The sequence below is a fragment of the Nycticebus coucang genome, chromosome 12 (assembly GCF_027406575.1).
Source record: "Nycticebus coucang isolate mNycCou1 chromosome 12, mNycCou1.pri, whole genome shotgun sequence".
Classification (NCBI taxonomy): Eukaryota; Metazoa; Chordata; class Mammalia; order Primates; family Lorisidae; genus Nycticebus; species Nycticebus coucang.
In genome coordinates, this window is record NC_069791.1 from 63,318,379 (window position 1) to 63,337,088 (window position 18,710).

General features: G+C 49.1%; 1 protein-coding gene across 5 annotated transcripts in view; it reads right to left on the reverse strand.

Annotated features, from left to right (window-relative positions):
- Positions 1–18,710, reverse strand: part of MAD1L1 (mitotic arrest deficient 1 like 1) — a 472,925-nt gene that overhangs the window by 291,924 nt on the left and 162,291 nt on the right. For all 5 annotated transcript variants that reach the window (XM_053555531.1, XM_053555533.1, XM_053555530.1 and 2 more), the window contains one exon: positions 8,728–8,872. In XM_053555531.1, coding sequence (XP_053411506.1) covers positions 8,728–8,872 — 145 coding nt within the window. The remainder of the gene's footprint in view (positions 1–8,727; positions 8,873–18,710) is intronic.

The window sequence follows — 18,710 nt, forward strand, 5'->3', positions numbered from 1 at the left end:
AGCCAAAAACTGCAAAAAAAAAAAAAATTAAAAACTTCTATTCAACAATAGATACAATTAAAAGAGAGAGAAAGCAAGCTACAGACTAAGAGAAGACACCTGAATACATATTTTCAACAAAAGTTTCTCACATCCAGAATAAAGAACTCCTTTAGCCTAATAAAAAAAGAGTCAAACAACCATTTAAACCCAAAAGGGGGATAGAGGTACAAGCCTCAAGCAGGCATGCCACACAGGAAGAGATCCGAATGACCAACATGCACAGAACACGGGGCCTGATTTCACGGAACATGGGCAAAATCAGAACTGCACTGCAGCACAAGATAGCCCACAGAGCTACGGAGAAGTAGAGGCAGGAGGCACCCAGAGGATAAGGACCCTCGTATATTCCTGGCAAGAGCATAAGCTGGCATAGTTAACTCTGGAAACAAGTGGCAGGCAGTGCTCCTAAACTGGGCATGTGCCACACCTGGGTGTGCCAGGCACACAAACATTCACAGTAATGCTACTCACAATATCCCCAAACTGGAAACCACCCAAATGTTATGTACAATCATGTAAGAAAAAAAGTGATGCATTTATACAATGGAAAACATAAGTGTAATTTCAAAAAATAAGGAATTTTAGCTATATACAAACAGCATGAATCTCTCAAGAATGTTGTATAATCGAATCTAGGTACAGAAGAGCACAGGCTGTGTAATTTCATCCCTCAGACCTTTAGACCAGTGGTTCTCAACCTTCTTAATGCCGCAGCCCTTCAAAACAGTTCCTGTGGGTTGCGACCCATAGGTTGAGAACCGCTGCTTTAGACACAGGTGAAGCTAAAAGCCAGGGGGGCGGGGGGGGGGAGCCTCAGCCTGGAACTGAGGCCATGACTAGAAATAGGTGCAGGGTTCCCTAGCCAGGGACTGCTGGCTCCCTGCTCACTGATCTGCCTGTGACTGTCATCTGTGCACATGGAGCCTCAGCACAGAGATTAGGAGTAAGGGTGGAATATGGACAAGTACTCGGAACCATGTTCCACAATATCCCACAGCACTGCCTCAGACAGCAAAACCAGGAAACCCAAACATCCACCTAAAGGAGGGATAACCGAGATGGCGCCTGTGGCTCAAAGGAGTAGGGCACCAGCCCCATATACCGGAGGTGGCGGGTTCAAACCCAGCCCTGGCCAAAAACTGCAGAAAGAAAAAAAGAAGGGATAACCAAACCATGATTTATTCATTCCACACAAGATTACGAAAGCAATTTAAAGAACAGAACACATTAGCATCGATGAATGTCAAAAGGATAATGTCAAAAACAAAAAGAAGCCATAGAACCACTATGTGATAAGGCTAAAAAGAAAAACTAAGGACTGACTGCACCATGTTTAGGAGAGTGGCTGTTTTTGAAATCAGGAAGCTTCTTGGTGGAGGTCATTTTCTATTTCTTATGCCGGGGAACAGACATATGGGAGTTTTAGTCTTTAAACCATATGTATGTATTTTAGACTATCTTTGCACATAACAGTGTTTTCCAAGAGAACATGTGTCAACATAGAAAGGATGCAGAGAAGGGCAAATGAATTTCACAAAGAGCACCTGCCCTATGGCAACCCAACTCTTGGGCTCACAGCTATCAGAGCCCTGGTCCCACCTGGTCCCATTTGGCCCCACTGCTACTGCTCCAGGCTATATAAGATTCTAGTACTTAAAAAGATAGCATTAGGGTAGTCCAGGGCTTGGAAATAAACTCAATCCAACTACTTGAAGTGACTCTTACCTGGGGAAAACAGTGATGTCATCTACTGCTGAGAAAAGCACAGGTGAAGTTGAACCTTATTAGGGTGGTCTCCAAAGTTTAAGTTGCCTACACTGTCTATGATAATAAAATAAATAATATAACTTGATACTACTGCATTTTGCCTTTAATCACATTATCTTACAAAACCACAAACATGCATAAGATGGGACTCCATCTTCTGTAACATCACAGAAGACAGATAAAAATAACTCATTCAAAAAAAATTTTCTAGTAATGTGGGCCCATATCTAAATCCCTTCCAGGCAAAGGACAGGCAGGTTCAGCAGTGAACACAAACATATCTTGTTCCCGGCCCTGGAGCTGGGAACTCCCTGCAGCTGGCCCAGCAGAGACACTGAACCCAAAGAAGCTGGGTACACTACACAGCTGGACAGACCACTGCAAGAGGAATCGGCCGCAGGAAAGCCCTGTCTGTATGCAGTTTTTAAATAATTGTAGGCATTTTTAAAAGCAGCCAAGTGAATACAAGGGATATAAAGAACAACACTGATTCAAAACAAACAATACGAACACCAAAATCCAACCAGAACTCCTTAGCCAGAGAAGGAAAGGAGGACTTGAGGGCAGCATCCTGGGAAGGGAGGTCTGGAAAAGTCAATGAAGAATATGCCCTGAGACTCCTAAACTAATAAAACCATCCTCCTCTGCCCCACATTCTGTGGGAAGGGAAGGCTCTACATGCAGAAAGTCTGAGGAGGCTGCTCTTCAGGTATGTCTCCCTTGCAGCTGGGCAGGCTCAGGGCTCAGCACCACAAGAACTTCTGATCAGGAGCAAACCAGGAGGGGGACAAGTGGGCCTGGAACTTTTCCTGCCTCCTCTCCCTATGTATGATCTTAAATAGCAGCAGCTACAAGTCCTTCTGCAAGCCATCCTTCACCTCTTCATCTGCAGGTCAGCTGTTCCCAGACCAACAGTGTCTGAACTATGCCAGGTGCACATGGCCACCCAGCACCCCACAACTCCCCATGGCTCCCCTTGATTCTTCATGGTTTCCCACTGCTCCCCTCAGCTCCCTCAACTCCCCTCAGCTCCCAGGCCCTGGCCATTTCACTAAGGCCCATCTACAGCTCACACTCCAGTCCCAGCAGTATTTACTGTGTGTGTCCCCAAGCCATGCTCAGGAAACTGTAGGATCATCGTGAATGTTTGTGAAGGGTTTTCTAATTCACAACGGATAGTTTATGGAAGTGAGCAGATCCTAGAAAGTGAGAAAACCACAGGAAAGGAGAATGTTAATTTTTATCACCCCCATCTCCAGAGAAGACAATGTTCTTGTGCTCACATAACACCCAGCCACTGCAGATGCAAGACAACAGCCCAAAGCTTAAAATCAAGACCTTCAAGACTCTGAAATACACGTATTTCCCTACTTGAGGGTTTCACAGGCCAGGATGTCACCATGACAACACAGCTATGTGCTCTGCAGCTACTGTGTGAGGCACCACTCTACACCAAGCACCAGAAGCTATACAACCAACAAACCTGGTCTCCAACGACCTATGTCTTCTGAAGAATAATCTGCTCCAGAATGGAAGGCAGGGTGCAGAAAGGGGGGGAACTTTTATTTCATTAAAAAATTTCCTGCTAAAATGTAGCCTTACATTCTATAAACAAGATTCTGCAACCACATTATGGGATATTAGGGGCACGCTAGAAACAGCTTATTTCAAATAGGAAAATGGTTTGTGTTCACCCAGTTTTAGAAGCCAATTTTCAATCGCTTAAAATAGTCATGATATTTTACCAAGGTAATTATACTCTTAGCTATCAGTAACAATTAAATCCTTAGACTGGAGCCACTTAATAAGGGTCTCAAAATAAAATTGCATATTCCAAGCACCGTACACTCAAATGTCAAGCACACAGATAGATGGGACACAGAAGCCGGAGCTCTACCCGGAGCTCTACCACTTCTGGTCCTGACCCAGTACACTCACTGGGGACATCCCAGCAAAGACAGGGAGAGACCCATAACCAGAAAACCCCTCAAGTCCAACATAGCCTCCCTGGGGTACCTGGAAGAGGAGGTGCTGCTCAGCCAGAGCAAGCAGGCTAGGGTCTGGCTTGCCTCAGAGCCAAGCTCCTCCTTCAACCTCCAAAAACCATCAGGCACCAAGCACAGCAGGCCTCTGCACAGCTGGCCTAATGAACAGCTTAGCTTCATCACATAGCCAGCAAGGTGGACCCTACATCCCAGGCCCGGAGGTTGCATCAGCCATCAGGATCAGTCCAACACAAGCACTCCTACGAGGGACAGGAAATCAGCACCCGCCCTCTCTTGCCAACTCGGAGCAAGACCCATGAGCACAGCATGGGTCAGATTGAGGCTGATTTGGACTAGAAAGTACTACTGGCTTTTAACTCACTAAGCAGACAAGAGAAAAATGGAAATTCCTGCCTTGGGAGCTTAAGGCGCAAACTTTAATGACAGAAATTCCCTGAGAAGGAAACAAGAAAGAAGTGAGGTACAAGTTTACAGAAGCCTGAGAGGTTCATTTTGGGAATAGAGAGAGCTCCACAGGTGATGAAAGTCATGAGTTAGTCCTCCTTATACCTGGGAGTTCTCACACTAAGACAAGACCTGAATAACAGAATCAGTGTCTTTTGGTAGAACAGAATAGGGGGAGGTCAAATGCTGCCCAGCCACAAGCCCAGCTGAGGAACACTCTGATGCACACTGTGACTAAGAGATGAGAAACTTCATTTAAATATTCAAATCGCAGACTTCTCTTAAAAGACAAAGAGGGGCGGTGCCTCTGGCTCAACGGAGTAGTAAGGCTCCGAACCCACATGTCAGAGATGGCAGGTTCAAATCCAGCCCCAGCCAAAAACTGCACAAAAAAAAAAAAGAAAAAGAAAAAAGGCAAAGAGACTTCCCACAGGCCGACCCTCAACCCTAGACCCTTGATGAGGCTAGGCAGGGTGGTCCCCTGTGTGGCCCTGGCCCTGCCTTTCCCAGCCACCTGTGCTGCCTGTCTAGTCATGTGGCAGATGCCATCCCCAGCACTGACACCCAGCCCTGTCAGCATCTACCTTATGGGCAAAAGGCCCTCCAGATGTAATTCAGATGAAGGACCTTAAAATAGGGAGGTTATCCAGAATTTTCCTTGGGCCAGTCTGATCACATGAGCTCCACAGAGATGGGGAAGGAAGAAAAGCAGGACAGACCTGCAGCTCCCTTGCTGGGGGGCAGGGGCACATGGAAAGCATGAGGAGGGTGTGGCTCCTCTGGGAGTGAGGAAGCAGCCAGCCACAGCTACAGGATCTGGACACTGCCCCTGGATGACAGCCCTGCAGCTGAGCCACCATGGTCCTGCCGAACCTCACAGCATGGGACCAGCCTTGCCCCTGGACTCAAGCCCACAGAAGTGTGAGGGATAGTGTACACAATGTTCCTGTGGCAGTCTGTGATGATGTCATGGCATCAAGACAAAGTCAGTGGGCCCAAAGCCTAGGGAATAATTGTGCTCTTCCACTGCATCCCAATCTGCCCCAGGGACGGGCTTTCCTGACTCAAAAAGAACTCACTCCTGTCAAGCATCCACCCAACAGCCCAGCTCTACAACAAGCTTGTCCCCACAGGCAAAGACAAGGTGAGGTGTGGGGAGAACCCACCCCTAGCTCCATGACAGAAACCATCAGCTAAATCCCAAAAGAGGGATGTTCCACAAAATACATGAGCAGCCTGCCTCAAAACTGTCAAGGTCACCAAAAACAAAGTCCGAGAAAAACTGCCACAGACAAGAGGAGCCTAAAGAGACACGATGATTAAATGTGATGTGGTATCTTGGATAAGATCCTGGACCAGGAAAAGGATAATAGTCAAAAACTCATGGAATCTGAAGGAAGTATGAATTTCAGTTCATAATCAAGTTCACTGACCGCATAAGGCATACCACACGATGTAAATTGTGAACCAGGGACGCTGAGTACAGGGTATATGGGAACTCTGTGAACTCGTATCACAATTTCAAGAGAAAGGAGATGGCTCTGGTTGGAGGTCAGAGAGAAACCCTCCAAAAATAGGGTCAGGGGAGAGGGACTATACAATGGATAACCCTGACAGCCACAGCTGACCACTGGTGGGGCTGACCCTGGCCACTTGGCTGGGGGTGTGGCTTTTGAAGGAGGGGAGGGAACTTAAGCAGAGTGCAGCCCAAATAAACAGGTGGACACACACACCTGTATGTGCGGCTTGGAGCACTCAAGTGTATGCCCAGTGCCACACTAAGCCCCTTGCATATACCACATATGTGACACAGAGAGTTACCAGCTGGAAAGTGGAGGCAACAGAAGCTGGGGAGGGGTTTCTAAGCCCTGCCCAGGGCCATTCTGGCCTGTGGGAGCTCATCATTAGGGAATGAGACTTGGGAGAGACAGAATGATGCCCACCTCCACCCACAAAATTTCTAAACTGGCTTCATCAGCCTCATACTGGACTCACATATCAGACTTGTGCTATGTTCTAAATACTTGTGTTCTTGCAAAATTCCTGTGTTGAGACCATAACCCCAAAGGTGATGATATTAGGAGGTGGGGACTCTGAGAGGCGACCGGATCTTGGGAACAGAGCCCTGACCCGCGGGACTGGTGCTCTTGTGCCATATGAGCGCACATCGAGATGGCACCGTCTATGAGAAGGAAGTGGGCTCCCCAGACACCAAATCTGCCAGTACCTTGACCTTGGACTTCCAGCCTCCAAAACTGCGATTTAATAAAGATCAACTATTTATAAGCCACCCAGGCTATGGTATTTTGTTAACAGCAGCTGAGAGGACTGGGATGACCTGCCAAAACCTGTCCCTTCTCACAACTGAGCTTATGGGTTCGTGAGCAAAACCAAGAGCCACCCCTCACAACCAGGCACAACCAGGTCCAGAACAAGGCAATCTCTGTTTCCATGGAACAGGGTTCCCCAGAGACTCCCTTAAGGAGGGGGCACAGAGCATGTCTTTTCTGAGTTTTGTACAACATCTCATGAGGAATGTCCAAAAAAGAACCAGTAAGGTGGGTGTGCTAAGCCACTGCAGCAGGAAACACAGCAAACATGTCTGAAGGCACCCCAGATCACCTGAGCTATTTGTTCAGATGGCAAAGCTGAGATACAGAAGAGGGATTTGGTGGCATTTCTGAGATCCCAGAGAAATGCCAGTCTCCCAGCCCACTGGTCCTACACTCTCCACCACCTGGGAAGCTCTGAGTCTCAAGTCCCTGGACCAAAGCACGACTCCACTGCATACCCAGAGGACAATTTAAGAGGTCCTGCCCCATTCCCCCCAGTGCAGCCTTACTCCACAATCTGATGGCAAGGCCCAAGCACCTCTGCTGGCCATCAAAGTCTTCCCAGCCTTAGGGCACACACTGTACCCACAAGCAGACCTATGCACCCACACCATGCCTCTTTCTAGCTCCACAGGTCTGGGTGCTGATACCAGCAGCACCTGTATGATGACATTCCTCCACTACCCCAGTCATGGTTCTGTACAAAAAAAGGCCAAATTCTCCATACTTTCATGAACAATAAATCCTCAGGTCTTTGTTTAAATAGCACCTCCTGAGACAATCCCTTCTTGGTATCTCTGTGATTGCTTCCGTTAAAGGCTGGCAAGTGGGCACTGCTACAGCCTGTGAGTCCCACGAGAGCTGTGTTGCCTGCATCTCATGCATCTTGCCTAGAAGCTCCCAGTGGCAGACACACACAAGAATTCACAGTAACCCAGGCAAGCAGCACAGTGGACCTCGCTTCTTTGCCAGAGCAGAAGAGAACTTTAACAGCACTGCCATGTGAGACATTTTTGGAATTTCTCCCCTCTGGGGTCCACCTGCAAAGCCAGGACTTCAAAGCGAACATCTGGGGCTGTACAGAGGCTGGCCCCAGCCCATTTACCAGGAAGCCCCACATGTTGCCAAGACAAATATGAGATTTTCTTCTAAGACACAGCATGGTGCTGCCACAGAACATGCTGGAGAAGCCATCCATAAGACAACAGCTTTTGGTAGCTGAAATATGACTCTGAAAGCTCCTTAAACAGGAGGTCCCTGTGGCAAGGTGCCTAGGTTTTCATCAAACACAATCAAGAATAGGCAAACATCTGTTTGGCACAACCCCTCGTGTTTCCCAGGGTACTGTGCTCCCTGGGCAGAAGGGTGGTCAACACAGCCCCCTCTACCCACTCAGAATTAGCAGGACATCAAATACTGCATCCTGGCCTAGAGAGCATTTGGGGACAGATTCAGCTTTTTCCTGCCTTGTCTTCTTAAATTTCAGCAGGCAAGGCAACATTTTAAGTAACACTCCCAAAAGCCATTCACGCTCCAGAGGGCTCTACTTATCAGGCCAGACATCAGAGCCATTTCAGGCCTAGGATAATTAGAGAAAATCTTCATTAGAGTTGCCCCATCACGGCTCGAAATCAGAAAAGATTCTGCCCAACACACCTAGAACAAGTGACAGTCTTCACCCCAAACCCTGGGCCAAAAACTTACTATAACTTAATGTGCACTCACTGGGTGGCACAGAGGGGAAAGGCTACCTTGCCCACCAAGTCTGGAAAGACTGACAGACTGAGAGAGACCCAGGCCCCTGAAGAGGGTCAGAGGTCATACAAAAACCTCCTCCCAGGTATGACACCAGGCCAGGAGTGAACACAGAAATGCTGATAAATGTGGGCCCGGTGAGTGCCATAGGGAATACTAGGGCTGGGAGAACTCCCCCAGCAATCCAGGAGAAAAGCGCACCCCTGACCAAACTGCCAAGACTCTTTCCTCCTGGGTTAGAAAGATCTGCTGACAGAGCTTGTGCATAACCACCAGTGGCCAGAAAGTTTGGCAGACATCTGGAGGAAGGCAGGTACATGAGGAAAGGGTGAGGATTCTCATGGGCAAGGCGGCCTAGCTACCCTTCCACAAACTTTTACCTTTGTGAGCAGCAGGACTCGCTTCTGGAGTCTTCGAGCCAGCGCCTCGTGTGTCTCACGCCTCTTCCTCTCCTCTAGCAGTTGACCACGGACCTGGCGGACTTCCTCCTGGAGCTGCTGTCTGGCCTGTTCCAGCCCCCGGGCACTGCATAGGAAAGGCAAAGGGCAGTGTGATGAGGTCTGGTATGACCACCCCCTACCCTGGCCCACCAAGATGTTCTAAAATAGAGCTGCACGTGCAACTACCCCACTGTCATTTCCTCACTCCTGATTAGCTATTTAAGGCCTTTCAGGAGTCTCTGGATTTCAAATAGGCTCCCAGGGTGATCCTAGAACATAGCAGGCAGGGGGAGGGGACACTCAGCTCCACACACAATGGGAAAAATTGTCAGCAAGGCAGTGCTTGGGGAGACAGGACTTCTGAATGAGCTAAATTGCAAAGCAAGCACTTCCCATCTGAATCACGGTTGGCACAGATGTGGAGCATGAGGGGACTCAAGTGTGAGGCACCCAGCGGGGGATTGTTCTGAAAATACTGGGCAAAGTAGAAACCCTAGCTGGGTGCTGAGCACTGTGGACCCGTGGTGCATCCTGTGGGGCAGATGCCAGGGACACCTGCCAGGCTGTTCCAGAGAGGCCAGGCATGGATGAGCCCTTTCCCATTTTTTTTCAATTCTGTGTTTTAAACATGCCCTTACCCTGGCATGCCTGTAATCCCAGCACTTTGGGAGGCTGAGATAAGAGGATCACTTAAGGGCAGGAATTTGAGACCACCATGGACAACAGAGTAAGACCCTCAACTCTATAAAAACAGAAAAATTAGGCAAGCACAGTGGCATATGCCTGTAGCCCCAGCAACTGGGAAGCTAAGGTGGGAAGATAGCTCAAGCCCAGGAGTTCAGGGCCACAGTGAGCTACGATCACACCACTGCACTCCAGCCTGGGCAAGAGCAAGAATCCCTTAGCTTAAAAAAACTCAATTAAATTCAAGTAAGGGAGGAGAAGGGGTTGGGTAAATCCCCACCCAACAGTTACATCGCATGAGTATACTGCACACTTCCTGGGTGAAGAGCACAACTACAACTCGTCATATAACCTAATATTACCCCACATTAACCTGAAAAACAAACAAACAAACAAAAACACTCATTTACATTACCTACAGACTCTATTCATGCTGGTCACCTCTCACATAAGTTAATGCCCCAGAATCTCAGTGGGTTTCACTTGGCCCATCTACTACCAGATACCAAGCTGCCTCTTCAGACCACAGAAGGTTGGGCTGCTTGGATTTAGAAGCTGCTTGGCCTCTAGTGGCTCTCAACCACTCATAGGCCAACCTCCAACTTGGCAGCCTGGCAATAAAGCACTTCAAGCACTGTCCCTGGGGGCTGCCCCCTGACCCTGTTCTCCCACACACATCCAGAGGCTGGCCTGACTCCAACACTGACCACAAGCATTTCGACTAAATAGCTTCCTGTGACACCTGAGCCCCAACTCAACGCCATACACAAAGGTAACACTCTCAGAACAGGACCCAGCCAGGAAAGAAGACTAGGATACCTCAGACAAAGGGCTGCATCAGCACAGGGTCCAGCCCTCCCGGAAGGGCAAGGAGCAGGGGTGTGTTACAGATGAGGGTAGAAAACATATGATGTTCATATGGACATTTTGACTAAATCCCAAACAAAATATAAGCAGAATGTTAGAATTACATTATAAGGCGAAATTTACAACATTCGAAGTGCTGATCACTACTGACAATGAGGCTGCTTTGAAAATGTAAACATGTGGCATGGGGCTGAGTGATACTGTGGCATCTTAGATCACATCTTCAATCGCATCCACTCTTTCTATTCCACTTCAATTACACAATTTCAGGAAATATTTAATTCACAGGAATGGGATATAAGACTTTCTTTGGAGGTCTCTACTGGGCTTCTGCTATTTCACGTCTGATTTTAGGTACGGTTTCCTCATTATAATTTAGTATAATTCTTTACATATATTATAACTTGAAAGTGCATGTGAACCAAACACTTATGGAACTTTTAGAAGGAACTTGGTGGTAGTCCCGGTCCAGCCAAGCACAGTGGGGACCCTGGTCTGGGCCACCTGGACCAAATACATAGTCCACCAGTCACAGCAGAATTGAAATGAGATGCCAGAATATGGTTCCAACTTCTATGGGCTTGCAAGGCTACTGCCTGGGGCTGGTCCAGACAGCTGAACACAAGGAGTGGTCACCTGAGGATGATGTGGAGGCTCCCAGGCTCTCCACACAGTTTGCTCTTCACACCATTTTATCTATATCCTTTGTAATATCTTGTATAATAAACAAATAAACATAAGTTTCCTGAGTTCTGTGAGCTGTTCAAGCAAATTACCTGAAACCACATGGAGGTTGGAGGTTGTAAGAACCCCAATTTAAGGCTGCTCAGTCAGAAGTGCAAGCAAAACCACCTCAGGCCTTAGGGAGACTTGGCCAGAGGACAGAATCCTTGCCATGATCTAACCTAGAGTGCAGTGGGCATGTCAAATTGACTTGGAGGATGCCAAGTGAGTATCCACTATGGAACTGTCTACCTGCCTGCTTGGTGGCTGGAAAAAAACCTACATATTTATTCACATAAGTCTTCTGTGCTGACTGCTGTGGTGTGAGAGCAGAAGGAAACAGTTATTCCTAATAGATCAGCCACCTCAGAAAGTCGTACACTAATATTTAATCACAATGCAGAACTGGATGACTGCTACCTGCCACCTCAAGGTGCTCTATAACCAAACACATAAAATAAAAAACAAGTACAAATATTCACTGTAAATGGACATATTAAGAGACTATTTGGAATTCCAGTTCAATTTAAAACTATTCATAGGCCAATTTAATAATCAATGACTATGAAATTGACTCTTGAATCACTGACTTCAGGTGGGGAGGTTCACAGCACCTGAAATCATTGCTCCAGCATGCGTAATTTAATTAGAAGGACATGTTCCCTGTGCTCTGTTTTAAACTCAGGCATGCAAAGGGCCAGACCAAGCTGAGGAATTGCTCTGAGAAGCTGTCCTCAGCACAAGATGGTTTGAGGTAGCCTTGAAGAGAAACAGACAAATCTCAAACCCTACACTGCCAAGTATATGATGCCCTCAGATCTGTGTGGGGGCCACACCTGGGGCTGCAGCCCTCCCCACCAAAAGCAGGTACAAATAAACCCACAGCCACATGACAGATGCTATCCTCCTTCTGAGCCTAAACCACTGCTTGGAGGACCTGACTCAGTGCAGCAGAGCAGGTGCCAACAACAGGCACCAGGAACTGGACCTGAGCCTGAGCCTCAGCTCGGAAGGAGTGCCAGAAGCCCAGCAAGTAGAGGAGGATGAGGACTGAGCATGAAAGGGGGGGTTGGAGTTGAAAGATGACAACTTGATAACTGCAGTGGGCAAAAGACAGACCAAAGCAAACAAGCATGTGCTTTCCTACATGGAAAGCTGTGGTCGAAGCTGACATGGGGAAGCCAAGAGCACGGACAGGAAAGAGAAGGCAGGATCAAGGCATGTTCCCACAGGCAGTAGCAGGCATACTCAGCCTGCCAAGAAGCAGAAAGCTTGGGGTGCCGGGGCCAGGGCCACAGTGGGAACAATCTGGGCAAAGGGCACACAGCCACTTTTTCAGGATAGTTGCTCTGGGGCAAAAAAGAGCAGAGAAGCGGGCTGTGTAGGAGGGGATACAAGGCAAGGAGCTGTTCAGGGTTTGTTTATAAAATGGGACCCAGGTCAGAGCCTGCAGTCACGTAGGGCGGTCGCCTGCAGGGATGCCATCCTGAGGATGAAAAGGGAAGGGAATGGGCGGCACCTGTGGCTCGGTGGATGGAGCGCAGGCCCCATATACCGAGGGTGGTGGGTTCAGGCCCAGCCCTAGCCAAACTGCAACAAAAAAATAGCCAGGCGCTATGGCGGACACCTGTAGTCCCAGCTACTTGGGAGGCTGAGGCAAGAGAATCGCCTAAGCCCAGGAGTTGGAGGTTGCTGTGAGCTGTGTGAGGCCACGGCACTCTACTGAGGGTGATGAACTGAGACTCTGTCTCTACAAAAAAAAAAAAAAAAAAAGGGAAGGGCGTAAGAGCAAAACCCTGGAGAGCTGAGAAGACCCCACACATTGCCCAGCAGAAGGGTCACCTTCCACAGAGGGGTAGTCTTTTGATGGCTCCACTGCCAGCACATGGCTCTGCCCACACCACATGCAGAAAAGTTTCAAGCACATGCTCAGGCCAGGGGGCTCTTATCACCTCCCCACAGCTCCCATGAGGAATCTCACTGCTGTTCAGGGCCAAGCCCCAGAACCTGCACCCCATACTGCTGGCTTCTCTCTCCTGGGGATGGCCTCACCATTCAGTCTCACTCAGCCTTCCTTCTGAAGTAGAGAAAACTCATAAAAAATTAAGCCACGAGCCCTACACTTAAGTTGAACTCTGAGGTCACTGGCATTTCTGTGTGCCTTTGGGAGTTTAAAGTAAAGTTCTTAGTTCTGACAGGAGAAGCTGGGCATGTTTATTGATCAAGACCCTTTTGAGCCAACACCTACTGAAGGAAACAAGGCCTGAGCTTCTGAGACACCAGCGCTGCACTGTGACAGGCCACTGCAGTCCACTTTAATGTAATCTTCATCAGAAAACGCCCAGCCTAAGAGTATCTACTTTCAAGGAACAATAAAAGGATATAATATGTTCTGAAGCAGCAGGGGACATTTTAATGACCTTCCTCAAGATACTACTGATCCAACTCTTCCCTTAAATGACCCATGCATCTGAAATGCTCTTTGTCTGTCTTCTCCCTACTGCCCACATCCCACCCACCCCCACCCTGAGCCCTCACCACAGCCAGGAAAGAGCATCTGTACAAAGAGGTATCATGAGACTCTCTCCAGAAAAGATAGATGCTGCAGTGCAGAAGCCCATGGTGCAGCCACGAGAGACCACTGTGACATCTAGCATACAGGTCACTAGGACAGGCTGGTGCTACACACCCTAGGAAGAACAAATGCCCTCTCTGTAGCGCTTACTCAATACTCAGGACAATGCAAGGAAAGGTTTCACACCCACAGCACGATGCCCCAGGCAAGCCTGGTCCATAAATATTCAGGGCATGAACTTATCTCAGTAGCCATGCCTAGCCCAAATCTAAAATGACAATCTGAGCTAAGCATAACTTTGGCTATGGATTGGATACTGTGTCCCCCTAATCCCCAACATGACGGTTTTTTGGAGGTGGGGCCTTTGGGAGGCAACTGGATCATGAGGGTGGGGGCCTCCTGATGGCAGGAGACACTTGTTTCCCCTCCTGCCCCACGATGACACAGTAAAAAGACAGCCATCTGCAAACTGGGAGGAGAGCCCTCATCAGACACAGGAGCTATGATTGTGGACTTGGCTCCAAAACCATGAGAGATAATGTTTGTTAAGATCCCAGGCTATGGTGCTTTTGTTTTAGGAACCTGAACTAAGTTAACCTTCTAATCAGTGACACATGGGCAAGATGTTCATACACCAGCACGGGACTATAAGGAAGTTTTATTTCCAATGACACCCAAAAGTATTAACCAGACAATTTAAGGGAACCCACGGGTGGTTTCCAACAGATTAAGATATAAATACAACTGCATGTGCAGATTTTTTTTAGTAATTACACTTTTGCTGAAACTAAGAATATATTAATAAAATTTTATTCAAACTTTTGCAAAATCCCTAAAAGCACCTTTATTCTTAGAGATCTGAGAGGGCTAGCATCGCTGGTGCCAGATCCCATGTCTCTTGAATTTCCTCACAGAGCTGGGCTTTATTTCTGGAAGTATGGCCTGAAAGAGAAGCCATGAGTAGACGTGGTGACCAAACGTCCAAGAGAATGCAGGAGGAAACAGCCACATTCTGACAGAGCGCGGTACAGAAAGAAGTGGGCCTCCCCAGGGCTCCGCCCATGTACCCAAGGGGCACCTCTGGCCCAAAGGTTGAATCTTTTCATCAGCTGTGGCCCAAGCAGGGCTTCAGTTTCCAAAGTATTTTTCAACAAAGACAAAAAGATGCGAACCACTAAGCACAGACAAGTACACAGAGGACATGGACAAGACTCTGAGGGTCCAAGGGGCCTAATGGGTGTGTGAAGGGCAACAGGAGTCAGGGACCAGGAGCCTGTTCCTCCCCACCCCACATAGCCCCTGCCTCAGAAGACTCTGTCACACCTGCCCCAAGGACAATACACACAGGGCTGTCCTTGTACCCAAGGCCTCTATGCTCCTCAGTTTTGGCTCCTGGCAAGGAAATTTCCACAGGAATCAGAAAAGAATGAAGCCAGGGGTTTCCATGGGCCGCAGACAGGAAGAGGCCAGGCCCAGCACATGCAGAGGGAATAGCTAGAAACCCTGGGAGTACAGGCAGAGGAAGAACCCCCGGATGGAGTCTCCAGACAATGAAACCAACCCATGTCAGCACATGGGAGAGAAGGAGGGAACCAAGGTGGGTTCAGAAACGTGGAGGGGCCCTCCCAGCCCCCAAAGAAGGGGGTGGAACTTAGCCCATCTCACCACATGTAGGCCCTCACCAGACCCTCCAGATGTCCCTGGAGCCCCCACATGCACCTCCACATGAAGGGCTCCTGCTGCCACCTCTACCCTCCTTGGTCCATTCACTCCTCCATAAAACAAACATAAGCCCATCTCCTCTCAGCCCTGAATCCATCTGAGGAGGCAAACGCACCCACTCACCTTCCCTCAGCTGACTTCCCGTTGTGCCAGCTCCACCTCACTCACACCTACAGGCCATGGCACCACTCCCCAGTGCATGCTCTTTCCCTCCTGGCAGAGACACACTCGTGCCACCTCAGGCTTAGGGTAGACAGTACATGGTACACGGCCCTAAGAGCTCTCCCACATGCCCTGTGTGTGGTCAACCACCTTCCTCCTGCCCTGTCAGATTAAATCACCTTGCTCACTCCTCCTCACAGCTGCTTGCTCCCTCCCTGTCAGACAGTGAGCACCTGTGATGCACCCACTCCTCTCCAATGTTCTTCCAGGCAGGTCTGTCTGTCATATTCCCCATTCTATACCCAGGCACTGGCACAGAGCAGATTTTCAAAAGGCACTGTTATAACAGGGGTGCCCAGTACAACGTAAGAAGCTGACCACTGCTGCTGCTCACAGGACAGTCAGGGAGAGAGGATACCTGCACCTTCAGGAAGAGGTAGGAATAACATCAGGGTCTCAGCCAAATGTTGGGAGGTTTGGGACCCGTCGGATACAGCCAATGTGCAGCTGGTGGTTTGAGGCCAGCACACAGGGAGAAGAGCAGGCAGCACTTTGCATGGGACTCATGGGAGTAGGTACCCCACACAGGCACCAAGAAGAGGGAGGACTTAGCCCTATAGACACTGTGGGCCCAATAAGCTGAAGGGAGCCTGCCCCAGAAGAATCAGCTGAGTCTGAAAGAGGATGATGCCTGCCAGGACAAACCACATGTATGCATTCTCCAATCACAAGAAATGTACGCAGACCCATGTTTACAAAGACTGGCAGGGAGCCCTGTAGCAGCTCATCAATGTGGTGGTAAAATTTTAGATGAAACACAAACTGGTTTCAGAAATGCTCTCCCAGAGGCTACGATTTCCACTTCCCTGCCAAGAGAAAACTCAGGGAATGGGATCCTTCCTGCCACAGGAGCCTCATTCACACCCTGAGGCCAGCATGACATAAGCAGGTGCTCTGCAAGGCCCAGGATACTCCTGAGAGGGGAATTCACAGCTCTTCTGGAAGGAAGCAAGGAAACATGTGGTGGGGTGCACCAGGTAGAGGGGATCCCACAGCCACAGAAATGAACTTTCAGTTCCGTGCACTGACTGGGCTCTCTGGCTCTCCACATCCTCCCTGACATCTACCAGATAAAGCTACAGGAAGTTGGTGAGACACATGTGTAACATGTACAGCACATGAGTAAGGACTTGATGAGCATCAATCCCCTTGACACGTGCTGCCTTGATGGAGGACACAGATAGGGGTCCACCTTCTATGCCAAGCCAGGGCAGAGGAGCCACAGTTGCATCTGGAGAGACTTCCCTGATAAAGAGCTAGCAAGATGCATGTCACAATTTATTTTTCTGAGTGTAATAGGACTCAAAGAGAAAGAAAAGAGGTTGGTGGCCAGGGACTCCCTAAAAGTCTGAACTAATATCCTGAGCACTTCTGCCGCCCACAATCAGAGCAGAGCTTTCCACTTGAAAGGAAGCTCCCACATACATGATTCCATTCCATCTCCCCAAGAACCCAGTAGAAAAGGTCACATGGGTGACAAGACTCACCAAACTCGAGGAAGGAGGAGACAAGATGGCTTACTGAAGCCAGTTTTTCACAGAGGCTCCCATCCAGAAGGAGAGTTAAGGGACAGAAATTTAGCAAGTAACCTGGTGGATAAGAGCCGCGCCAAGAGAGAAGGCTGAAGAACGCACATCAACCCCGCTGAGGCAAGCTGTGACCCCAAGGATACAAACAAAAGGTACAAAATCCATCACCAAGCAGACGGGAGTCCCCTCCCCCATGAGAATGGCTCGGAGTATCCCACAAAAAAATGAGCAGAGTTCAAAGGTCCTCCCACTACACTCCACGAGAGAGACCCTCTAAAAACTGGACCTACCTCCCCTACTAGGGTGCCACGGGCTTCTCCTGCCAGGCATAAAACTGTATATATTCTCTACCTGCAATTCTGAGCTCCCAGCACTCCCCTCCACTCTCACTCTGAGGTCTAGAGGCCTGTCCCCCAGGGGTCCAGATTCTTGGGTGATTTCTCGAGGGGTGTGGACATGGCCTAGACTGCAGCTGGTCAGTGCTGATTCTGTGGCACGGGAGTGAGGAGAGGACGGTCGGCTGAGAGGGAACCACACCGGAGCTGCGGTGCCCCGAGGCGTAGAGCACTAGCCATTTTTTGGCAACAACAGGGCTCACTCCTGGATATTCCGAAGCCACACGCCCTGTCTCCCTGGGCAACCAGAGGAGGCAAGGCATCTTCTCAGGTGGCAACCACGGCAGAACAGCTCTGAGACGGAAATGCAGGTCCCGTGAGTAAAGGGTTTGCCTGAGGCAGTGCGGCCTGGGTGGAGCGAGGTGACTAGAAATACATGCGCAAAGCCGGGAAGTTCCGAGGGTGGAGCTGACCCAGAGGACCGCTTAACTGAGCCTAAGAAGCACGTGGCCCTCAGGGGATCGTCAGCCTACAGACAAAGGAAGGCAGGAGACTAGAACTGACAGCTAACTGAATACAAACCTGCAGGAGCAAAGACAGGGCCAGAGGCGCAGGGTCTCGGAACGGTAAACAGCTTCTCTTCTGCAGGGGAATTTAGCAGGGACAGAAACAAATTCCTGCAAAGTTGTTCTGTTCTGTTCTATCAGTAACATCAATTAGAGGCGGGGCTGTAACTGAGTGAACACCACCCAGCCTCCATCAAGTGCCCGAGGTTGTCAGGCCTCAACTCCCCCTACTGGATAGAGGCAGAGCACAGCGGACTGCCTGAGCAGAAATAGATTTCCTTGTGATTCAGGGCAGGTGCAAATCCCTGGAGTATCTGTTCACTAGAAGCAACTGGGTCGCAGCCCTGTGCAGCTATCAGTGACTGGGTGTGACAGAGGTGCAAGGTGAGGAAAGAGGTATCAACCTTCCCAGACTAATCTATTTGCTGGATGGGTCCTCCTGACTCCATGGAGCACCAGAGCAAGCCATATCTGAGTTGTCACCAGACCCCTGCAATCCAGTTGCCAGAGACCTTTTAAACTCTCCCACCTGAGACAGGTGCTGACTGAGACAATTGATTTGGACCTTTTCAACACAGCAAATCGCCCGAGGACTATTCAAGTAGTGCCCTGGGTATGTGGTTGTAGGAAAGTTTGATTTTCCTTTTCCAACTGTTGCCTGTGGGGAGTGGGGTGACATAATTGCTGATATTTCTCCACA